This window comes from Epargyreus clarus, unplaced genomic scaffold (assembly GCF_041222505.1).
Source record: "Epargyreus clarus isolate Ecla_fem2 unplaced genomic scaffold, WU_Ecla_fem_2.2 ptg000019l, whole genome shotgun sequence".
Taxonomy (NCBI): domain Eukaryota; kingdom Metazoa; phylum Arthropoda; class Insecta; order Lepidoptera; family Hesperiidae; genus Epargyreus; species Epargyreus clarus.
The window spans coordinates 14,334,126-14,346,244 of NW_027332227.1; the positions used below are offsets into that span (position 1 = coordinate 14,334,126).

The 12,119-nt window shown below is 32.8% G+C and overlaps 1 protein-coding gene across 1 annotated transcript in view; it reads left to right on the top strand.

Annotated features, from left to right (window-relative positions):
- LOC140750314 (uncharacterized) overlaps positions 1-11,611 on the top strand; it is a 42,671-nt gene extending 31,060 nt beyond the window's left edge. The window contains 16 exon segments of the mRNA XM_073083768.1: positions 424-631; positions 4,740-4,990; positions 5,177-5,457; positions 5,534-5,689; positions 5,789-6,106; positions 6,387-6,570; positions 6,764-7,002; positions 7,689-7,878; positions 8,050-8,236; positions 8,425-8,522; positions 8,840-9,019; positions 9,388-9,569; positions 9,852-10,019; positions 10,381-10,521; positions 11,022-11,106; positions 11,408-11,611. Of these exon segments, the coding sequence (XP_072939869.1) occupies positions 424-631; positions 4,740-4,990; positions 5,177-5,457; positions 5,534-5,689; positions 5,789-6,106; positions 6,387-6,570; positions 6,764-7,002; positions 7,689-7,878; positions 8,050-8,236; positions 8,425-8,522; positions 8,840-9,019; positions 9,388-9,569; positions 9,852-10,019; positions 10,381-10,521; positions 11,022-11,106; positions 11,408-11,611 (3,072 nt within the window).
- The last annotated feature ends 508 nt before the right edge of the window (positions 11,612-12,119 follow it).

Genomic DNA, 12,119 nt, shown 5'->3' on the forward strand with positions numbered 1-12,119 from the left:
TGGCCATATACATATAAGATAGACATACATTTGAAACTATGGATTACGGGGAAGTTCCACCACTACACCTATTTTAGCGCATTGTCGTGGAAGGATATTGATGTCGGTTGACTTAAATATTACTGACCATCTTAGTCTTCAGGAGGTGGCACTAAATATTCGACAGGGAAAATCTTTACTAGTTTTGGTAACCAATGTGCATGGGCATCAGTGATCACTTATATTTAGGCTGGTACTTGTTTGTTAAATTATATCATAACTGAAGTGTGTCACATCACATTTCAATTGCTTTCTTGGTGTAATCATTACTTCCAGAACCATTCTACATATTTTCAGTAGTTTACTAACGTATTATTTACAACTAGAATTATCTTCTGATCAAAACTACAGTAATTTGAGCTAATACCAACCGTCTTTCTCCAGTTCCAACTCTGGGTCTACGAAAACCAAATCGAGCTGCGCAGTACCTTCAACGCTGGTGTCGGTGTCGTGACCTCAAGCATCGACAACTTGACGTGGGGCAACAGAGTAGCACCTGACATTTTCGGTTTCCTCCGAGCGAGAAGTTCTGCTGCATCCATCACCGCACCGTTCTTACTCCTCTTGGCTGCGCTGTCTACCTATTTCTTACACTAAGTAGTTAATGTATTTAGAAATGACGGTATAGGTGCGTTGATATTAGTTGTAATGATTATCATAAAGCCAATAGTCCTTAAGGAAGTATCTGTGACTGACTTTGTTACATGCTCATTTTTGGCTTCAATTACATTACGAAGAAATTGTACTATTGTGTAGACGTTCCCAATGATTATCAAGTTGGACTATAAACCCACCTATTCGTCAATATAGGCATAATTGTATAAAGTTTTATCTTTTATATTACTTAAGTTAATAAACTATTTTTTCTAGAAAAGGCTTTTTATTTTATTTTTGTAACATTTTATCTATACCTAAAACCTAAGTACGTTTGTCCGAAAGTACAATTAACATTATCTTGATTATGTTATCATTATTACTTGACCGTGGTGATATCTTTGGTCAATCAACAAAGATATTTATTGAGGTTGCATTTTTAGATAAAATATCTAATTGTAATAAAAACCTTGAATGATATGGGACGGACACAACATTTTTGATAACTTGTATTGTACATAATTTAATGGTACATTTTGTGCTTAAGATTTAGGAAATGAGTTTCAGAATTCGTCTATTGAATCTGCTACATTTATTCAGAAAGGATTTAACTAAGATGACGATTACTTTATTCTTCTTTAATCTTATTTTATTGTTAAAAATAAATAATATTGAAATAATCGTCATATACCTATATGGTCTAACTTTAGATTCTTTTGTAGTAATCGTTACAAGTAGCGAACTAATATTAAACCGCCGCAAGTTCAAACCAGTACCCTTACCATGAGTTTTACGTTTTGACAAATATGACATTTTGGTATTTGTTTACGTATTTGCCCATACAAATTCCAATCAGCTCCTAGCGGATTGTATCAGAACTATAGTGTCAGTAACGTAACATTAAATGTCTAAATTGACAAAATGGCGCTTTATGTTGTGTCTCTTTTTTTGCGAACATGTGAGGTAGACAGAAAGATTTGAGCAGTTACTTATTGTTACGTTTACTCAGTCTACTGAAGCAAACCGAACAGAATGTTGGATTGAGTAACGTACGTGTATTGAAAACTCATGGGTACAGAGATCTCTGATGAAATCATGGGTATTCAACATACACGTGACTTTGAAATAACTAATTTTCATATCTAGATATTACTGGATATAATAAATAATTTGTTGATAAACCTTTATCGGATCCTAAGAACTCACTGTATATCATTGTACATTATCGTAAGCCAACAATTATAAAGTTTTGGTTGTAGATTACTATTTAATCTCTAGTATGTCGGTTTCGTTTTTAATTTCTTATATACGATATTGTATATAAGGCGGTGAAAGACTAAATGGTATTAAGGTAATATAACTTATCTCAATAAAGAATAGAATTCGAAATGGCGGTCTTCGTGTACCTATGTTTCTCTCTCATTCGTTGTAAAGAACGAACAAGATGAACTGATATGCTGCATTACACTTTTTATGGGAACAAGTTATACTTATATGTAGGTAACATGCTTTACCATTATTTAAGTTTTAATATAAATACTAATTGTAACATTATTTCTTGATAAGAGTTGACAGGTAGAGAATGTCAACAAGAACTTAGTTTGTTTATTGAAAACCTAGACTTACGAAATAATACAAGTAAATAAATCTAAGACAACCTGAAAGATAGGAAAGCACTATATGCTCACGTGACCCGTGGGCTGTAGTGACCACTTTTAGATCAGATGCATTATTTCTCTAATATCATAAAAAACTGTCAGTTAATACTTTTATTTATTAAGCATTTTTTGCCTGTAAATGTTCATGCCAACAATATAGAATAAGATAACATTGTAAATAATTTTAAGAGCTATGTAACCTTATTCCAGCAAGCAAGAATTATGAATTATGATGACTGACTTACAGTGTTCAATGATATGAATACTGGAGGTGGTTTGAAGGTGGTAGAACTCTTTGTGGTTCGACTCTGGTGGCACCACCGCCACACGCCAGCTTAGTCCTCAAGGGAAGCGGCGCATCTGTCGCCGACCTCAGGTAGGAATATCTAACCTTATCTGGGGTTGATTACAGATGTCCATGGGCGGCAGTAGCCACTTATCATCAGGTGGATCGCACGCTCGTCTGCTACTCCTATATTATAAAAAAAGTGAAAATACTCTGCTCATGTGCCCATAAACTAATTTTGTAATTGTGCATTATACTCGTATCATTTAGTACACTAAGTTAGAACAGATATAACTAGCATACCGTAATCTTGATATACTTACAAATCTTATCTACAGAACGAGATGTACATGACTTGGAGATTATGTACCAATTTGATATATGCTCAAACATGATTTAGTTCATGAATATAAACAGCCCACTACACCGATATGTTGTGTAGGATTAATATGTATTAATACTATGGTGTGGAAATTATGAGTGAATTTAGGTGTTTAGTTCAGTTATTTGGATTATAATATAGCAGGTACCGTGCAGGTAGAGGTAAATATTTATTAAATAAATAGATTTATGATAGTGCTACAATCTATGTAAATAGGTACGTAACAGATTTATCATCCATTTTCGTTTCAAAAAAAAATATTACATAAAAGCCAAGAAGATGGATCTGTTACGTAGTGACACTGCTGCTTATCAGTAATCAACCTCAAGTAGGATTGGACTCTAAGGTAAAAGTGGCCAAGTTAGGTGGTACGATACTACTTCTGAGTTATGAGTTGGAGTATATCATGTCAGTCTTATCAACAGCAGAAATAACAACAACAAACTAAAACACTGCTGTTATAAGAAGTGGAATGATGCCACTATAAGAATCACGAAAGGTTCTACCATATGGCTACACTAGCCAAGTGGCTACGTTGTACGTTACTTCTGAATTAAGAGTTGGAGTATATCAAGTAAGTGTCTCATCAAGACCAGAAATAGCAGCAACATAACAGAACACTGCTTATAAGACATCGTGTGATGCCATTAAGAATCACGAAAGATTCTACAATCTTTGTAAAAAAATTACATTTATAAGGCCAATATAAGAATCACGAAAGGTTCTACCATTTCTGTAAAAATTGGAGCGTTTCGAAATAAAATGTTGTAAATAAATTTGGTATAAGATTTCCTTAAGATTTCTCGTAAAGTTAGTAATAAGGTAAACAACACTGAGGACAGTTGAATCGTTGATCAGTTGACTGCTAGTGACAAATCTATTCCGTGTTTCTCAAGACTGGTAATCAATCGATCAGGTAACATGAATTAAATATTATTAAAGATCTTTCTTGCGTCTTAACTTCATTCGATGATGTAAATAAGGTGAAGTTCATAAAAAAGCTAATTAGATATTACGTCTATAATTATATAGATGTATCTGCAGAAAATAAAAGATGCGTTTACCTAATTTAAATTAATTATTTTTACTGATAAAATAAATATAATTTGCAATTGAAATAATATGATTCACAATTCGACGATGAAGTATCGTACGGATTTCCTTGTAAACGAGTAATTACAAATCCTCTTTTATTTAAATAAAAATAAGTTAGACGGAACGCCCCCGTGCTATTTTGTAGACGGAAATTTCCGAGTATCACTCGAAGGAATAGTCCTTCAATAATTATTCTTGTAACAGTCGATAAGAAAATAAACAATGTCATTAAAGGATTCTTAAATATCATTGTTTGGTAACAGTAGGCGGCACAAGGCAAAGGCAATAAGTACTTTATCTGAAAATTAATAATCAACCGATAATCAATTTTAATAATGTGATAACGATAACTGATACATATCTTATTTTTCTCTTTGAAATAAAAATTGAAGCATACTATCTCAATCTTCGTTCAGTAAAGGACATTTCCGTTTTCAGGTTAGTGTAAAACTTTATTGTATAATATCAAAATAATTAGTTAATAGTAAACAAATAACACAATGTCGTGAACTTTTTCAATGATATTTTTTTATAGAGACTACAACATTACCTACTAAAACAGATAGAGAAAACATTTAAGCTCCTTTATACGCTACTGAATCTCATTTTGTTGACTAGCACATTTTTCGTATTTTAGGGACAATAATTATTATTGAAGATAATTACATTATAGTTAATGTTTCAGAAATGTCCAAACTTATATACGCCTTGGGCGTAATTCTCTTGGCATCCGCCAAAGGAGATATTCCGATATGGTTGTCAGAAATAGAAGAATTACCAGTTTTAAATGAAGATGTGACCAGGAATGCAGAACAAATTTACAGGTTGCCTACAAACGTTGTTCCATTGGAGTACGACGTCTACATTGATCTTTACTTTGCAGAAAGGACTGACAGGCCTTTCAGTTTTGATGGAAAAGAATACATTATAATAAAGGTTTGTTTTATAACTGCTTATGGGTACAATTTATTTCATACTTATGATAAATACAGACAATGATCGTAAAAAAATTAGAGCTGATGAAGTTCCATAAAATAATTATCATTAAAATTTAACCTAAAAAACATTCAAAATATAAAAAAAAAGTATTTCAAAAATAATTTTATTGTTAAATAATTTCAGGCCGTCGAAAACGATGTTAAACAAGTAGTGTTGCACGCTAATGTTGATTCAATAAACTCCATTAGTCTTCTAGCAGATGGCAATGTTCCGGTCAGATTAAATCCGTCAGAACCCTTCAGCCTTGAACCGCAATATCACTTTTTGAAGATTAACTTAGAAGAATCGTTACAAGTAGCTACTAACTATACTCTAGTTATTGATTACTCTAATACTATGAATGAAGGACCCATGAAGAGAGGACTTTGGAGAGGGTGGTATACCGATGCTGATGGTGTTGAGAGGTACATGCAAATATAAATCAGCTTATTAATTTGTGCCATTTCTACCTGAAATTGATACAATTTTATGTCTTTCCAGGATATACGCGACAACTCATTTCCAACCGTACAATGCACGACAGGCTTTCCCATGCTGGGACGAACCATTATTCAAATCTGTTTTCAAAATGCACCTTACCAAACCCGCTGGCTACTCTGGTACATTCTCTAATACAGAACTTGAGTCTTATGATATGTAAGTTTTAGTTTTAAAATACTTTTGCATTTAATTTTGACCTTTATATGTGAGGTCATTCAAATATTGCTAGTATCTTATTATTCATTTTATTTTCAGCATTGGTGATCGTATCCGGGATAACTTTTATGCAACACCTATTATGTCGTCCTACTTGGTGACTTTTCTTGTCAGTGAGTCTTTCCAAGTTATTGCTGAGGACAAATCCTTTACCCCACCTGTCAGGATCATTGGGAGATCGAACACGAATGGTCTTGCTAATCAGGCACTAGAACTTTCGGTTAGGATGACAGAGTTTTTCGATGAATACTTCCAAATACCTTACTCTACGCTTCATCCCCATTTACTAAACGATCACGTCTCATCACCTGATTGGGCATCTGCTGGTACTGAAAATTGGGGAATGGTCAGTTACAGGTTTGTATTTGAGTATTACAGTTTGAATTTAAAACCTTTCCGCAAATAATTAACATTAACCACTGAATACTGCTTTACTTTTGGACTTGGGTCTATAATACGGGTTTAAGCCACAGTCCTGGCTAAGTTTGGTTTAGACTAAATGTTTAAATTCACCGTTTAAATATTTAATATGATCTATTTAATATGCTAAAATACTTTCCAAAAAACTGCCTTCGTGTCACTGTTTTTATCTCAAAATCATGCTTGAACCATCTTTATTGTTTCGTTCATATTTCAGAGAACTCTTCCTTATACTTGACCCACGGGAGACGATCATGTCAGTTGAACATTACGCAGCGACATTAGTTTCTCACGAACTCGCTCATAAGTGGTTCGGAAATTTGATCACTTGCTATTGGTGGAGTAACACTTGGATTAACGAAGGATTTGCAAGTTACTTTGGATACATTGGCGCACATGCGGTGATTTTTTCATTTCTTAAAACTGTATATACATGTACATACATACTGTATATACATGTACTTTTGTAACTATGTAAGTGGAATACCTCTGAAAGTGAAACAAATTTACAGGTCCCTTCGAGTCCCACTTAAACAGGTTTCACTATATTTTGTTTAGTTTGGATAAACATTTTGATTATTCTTTTGCCTACAGATGTTCCCTCGATATGAGCTCCATGAACACTTTAATTCGAGATATCTTCAGACCTCTCTCGGTTTTGATTCTGGAGTATCAACGGTCCCCATGAACCATGATGTAAACACCCCAGCTCAGGTCACAGGACACTTTGGTACCATCAGCTATTCCAAGGCAGCTTCTTTTCTTAGGATGACTGTGAATATTGTCACACCAGAAACCTTCAGAAAGGCTTGTCAAATTTTCCTAATAAATAAGTAAGTCGAATTTCAATTTTTTTAAAAATGAAGTACATCGAAATAAAATCGTGCATAAAATTAAATTAACATTCCATAATTTATAATAACTATGCATATTAGATCGTCTGAAAATGGAAAATTTCATATCTAAATACTTTAGACCATTAAGTTTTAAACTTATATCATAACTGTTTTTATAATTGGGATTTAAATAATTTTATTGCGGATTCCATTTATCAATTATTTGTTTTGTTCAATGTTCATTCGTATGATAAGTATGAAATATGCGAATTTAGAGGCAGAGGCAGTGTAAAAATGTTAACTGCCTCTATACTACTTACAATCCCTATCAAATCTTAAGTATTGATCACTAGTGATGAACACATAAAATTTGAAAGTTGCATAAAGTGAAAGTATGAAAGCTCAAACTTAATTTATTGTAAATAAATGAAGTTGTTCAATTACATTTAGGACAATTATATATAGATTATGAATGTAACTGAATAATGTTGATGAACATATGTAAAAGGGGAATTTATCTAAAATAATGATTATTTTTTCTCGAAGCCAACAACATCTCATTTTCTCGAAACATCTACTGAGAAGGAAATAAAGAGCATAAAGCTCATTAAACTTAGTTTTAACAACAATTTTACAACAAAAATAACCAATTTTAAAATTAAAGAATCAAATTATACTTTTAGTGCATATGAAGCAACTGATCAGCATGATTTGTACAATGCCTTCGCGATAGCTGTAGAAGAAGATGGAACTTTAAGAGAATACCAGAACTTTGATTTCGCAGAATACTATAGAGTTTGGGTCAATGAACCTGGCTATCCAATCCTGAAAGTCGATGTAGACCATTCCACTGGTGAAATGTCTTTGCGCCAAGTAAGTAGTTTTCATACTTATCCAATATCTTTATACAAACTTATTTTTATAGGAATCTTAAAATTTGATATCTGAAATATATATTTTTTGAGAATATGTTTACTCACTACAAACATACTTCAACGGTTTTTACGAAAAATGTATCATAAAAAATAACCTAATGATCTGCAGGAGAGATTCTTCCTCAACCCATCCGTCAGTCCCACTGGGCAGATTTATCCAATACCAATTACTTACTCCACCAAGTCCAGTCGAAACTTTGAAAACTTGAAGCCAATCTATATGATGTCTTCAGAGAGAGCAGTTCTTGAAAAAGAACGTGGCGAAGAATGGGTGATATTTAATCATCAACAACATGGTAAGACATTGAATAATAAAAAAAAAACTAGTTAGAAATTGGTAATAAAGTAAATAAATGACAAAGAACTTTAGCGTATTTGATACATTAGCTTTACAAGTTAATGCCTGGTCTAAGAGCAGTTTTGACAAAAGTTAAAAAAAGAAAATCCACGGAGCCTTTAATTAAAATCAATGTAATTGTTTCAGCTCACTATAGAGTAGACTACGATGAAAAGACTTGGAACCTTATTGGTGATGCATTAGTTAACGAACCATCAAGTATTCATTACTTAAATAGAGCTCAAGTAAGTTTTTAATCCCTATCACTTTTTAATAGATTTACTCCTATCTGGCTTGTACAAATGATTGAAGTTACTTCATTATCGTTATTACCAATGTATATCTATACTACTGCTGCGCTTTTAGTTAAACCTCGGTTTTTTTTTACTGAACACTCAGTTATGTAGGTTTCTTACGATGTTTTCTTCACCGTTTATGCCCGTAGTAAATATTTTATCGTATTACCCGTAGTAATTTAGACCCTGGATATAATGTGCGGCGAACCCCTATACCACTCAGTTATACTTATACTTGAGACTTCAATTTGTTATTTTATTAACAGGTCGTCGATGATGTGTTTGCTCTCATGCGATCAGAACGGATGACGTACGACTTCGGCTTCAGGATCCTAAGATTCCTTCGCACTGAAACAAACTATCACGTTTGGAACCCAGCCATTAGTGGATTCACCTGGCTGAGAAACAGACTCAGACATATCCCAGAGAAGCAAGCTCAGTTTGATGTAAGTTTATTAATATTAATGTTTCAGAATTGCGTATGCCAAGTAAGTCTTCAAACAATATTACCGATTTTGCGACGTATGTAAGGAAACCTTTTTTATCGACTTTGGAAAGCGAACAATACAATCCCCATATTGTTTGCTTTGTATTTTTTTCTTTAAATACGAAAATAATTTTAAGAGGTTTAATAGACAACAAACAGCAAGTGATTCTTTAAGGGTTGTAAACGTTAAGCAAATAGGATTGTTTTTTTACTAAGTAGAGCTGTAGTATATAACAAAAGCATTATAGACAAAGGTACTTCCAGAAATGAACCGTGCACAGATGAATTTATTATCTTAAAAGTTTATCATGGCTTTGTCATTTTCAGTCGTTCATCCTCAGCAATATGCAGCACGTTATTGAACATGTAGGCTACGACGCATCAGCAAATGAAGATCCGACGTTCACTTTGACTCGTCAAGAGGTGATGCACTTTGCATCCGCTTTGGGTCATGAAGGATGCATCCAGGCATACAGGGAGAGATTTAACAGGATGAAGAACGGCGAATGGTGAGCAAAAGTCTTGATAGTCTGAAATTATAGGATAAAAATATTTTTTAGAAATATAATCTTTGCAACTTATAAATTAAATGTTTATTTCATACTTTGTTAGTCTATAATTAATTCATGGCATGTTTTTGAAGGCGTTTCATTTTTCTGGGAAATATTTTCTAGGCATCTAATACGAATATGTATTGATATGAGCTTACTATCGCTCGTGTTACAATTCATGAAGTATTTGAATATCGTAAGAAGTCTAGAAAATTCAATAAGATATTTTTCTATCTCCAGGATAGATGCCCGTATCCGTCGCAGCGTGTACGTCGTGGGAATGAGGGAAGGAGCACAGGAAGACTTTGACTTCCTATTAAGTCGCTTCCAGGCTTCCAATTTCGCTAACGATCAGCTAGAGATGTTGAGAGGACTGGGCGCTACCAAGGATCCAGTGCTACTGAATAGGTAACTATAGGTAAAGCAAATCGGTAGAGCTGAAATTTGACCAACGCTCCGCCCTGCGTTTGTGTACATGTTTTACAACGGATTGTTCGCTGCCAGGGTTTTGATAATCCGTCAATACCTTGAATCTGCTGTGGTGGACTTCATATTTAACGACTGAACCTAAGTTCTTAGAAAATAATTATATATTTATTTATAACAAAATCTACATGTATGTCTTTATGTCATCTATGTCTAAATCTATGTCTTTTAATGTAAATCTTTACTCCTATATTGAAAAATTTACAGGCTAGAAATTTTTGTTATTTAAAATTGTACATTCCAATAGAAAATATCACTATAATTTAGTACATTTTTATCTTAGATATCTGGACCTGACTTTGAACAAGATGGTGAGATCACACGACAAGGCAACTTCGTTCAACTACGCTCTATTGGGCAACCAGGAAAATGCTAACGCAGCTCTTCAGTACGTCAAGAATAATATAGCAAATATTCGAGTCGCGTGAGTATTTTACTTTTTTATTATAATAGTTTGAACAATGATTAGTTATTCCCTTGCTTTATTATTATTGTAGTGTTGCGAAGTTACGCTATTTAATAACAGATGGCGCTACACGATCCTGAATTAACGTTATTAAAATTTTCTAATCATATTGTAGGGTGCTAAACATTTTATTTTCGTCTTAAATATGTATAAAAATATAATATGGATTTCTGATAGAAATATACATTAACCTACATTATTGACGAACGGCGAGTGAGGCTTGATCCTATGGCAAAATAAGTTAATTTACTGACAACAATAAAATGCCAAAATTAATAAAGTTTCTCTCTAGTTCTGTTCATGTTCATATTTTAACGATTTTTTTTTGCCTGTCATTTATTTACATTTTATGTAACCATAAAAACCTCGTTTAATTTAATAAATTGAAGTTTAGACCACCGACGTATTTATCAATTAAAATATTGTTAATAACTAGCTATATACTTTTAATATTCCAGTTACGTAGAAGATGCTCCAGCCACTCCTGTCCACACTGTAATGTCCAACTTAGCTTCCTATTTAGACGAAGCTGGTTTGGTTGAGGTACGATTAAAAAAAATAGTTTCAGTTGTTTATTTGTCGTAATTTGGGTCCGTAACGAAAATATAGAGCATGGACAATATTAAATTCCTGACATTAATTCTGGCAAACTGCTCGCTTTTTTTAAGAAAATGTTTATATATTCTTATGAATAGAATATTAATGCCAGAATGAAAGGATATAAAAAATGAAACGAAATACATTTTACATTGATTTGTTTGAAATTAATAAATAATAGTTAAAAGATATCCCCAATTTTTATTTCAAAGATCTTCAAAACTTTAATTATTTTTTTGCTTTGCAGTATGAAGCTTGGCTTAGGAGTACGCAGGCAGGCACAGCTCAGTTTAACACGGCTATATCGGCGATCAACTCGGCCCGTACAAACATGAGATGGGGTACTGATAATGCTGACACTATCATCGCTGCAACAAAATCTGGTGCTACCACGGTCCTCGTATCAACAATGTTATTGGCTGCCATGACGCTACTTGTCTCAACTGCTTAGAAATTAATATATGCATCTTGTACATATTTTGTATAATAATTAATATTGATTGAATTTTTAAAATATTGTAAGATTAAGAAAGGTAATGCAAATCTATCTCCAAATTTTTTTATGTAGTATGTAGTAATTACTTCTGTTTATGACTGAGATTCATTTAAAGTATATCAAAGGTGTTAAGTATAAAAAGAAAGTAATATATAAGTAAAATGTTTTGTAATCATATCGTTTACATTATATATGTTGATCAATTAATTAATCTATTATGCTTCTTATGTCTGTCAAGGATTAATAAAGCTTAGCGTAATTGCTTTCAGTGACTTAAGATAACCTTGTTTTTAAAATATTATCAGACTTAAAGAAATCTAACGAAAATATTAAGCATTATATTGATTTTTATCTACTTTTCATCATAAGCGTCAGCAAATTTTATGCAATTTTGGAATAAATTTGTAAATAAATAAAACGTCTTTTAATTCAATGTCCCTTTAAATAAAAAGATGAATTCATT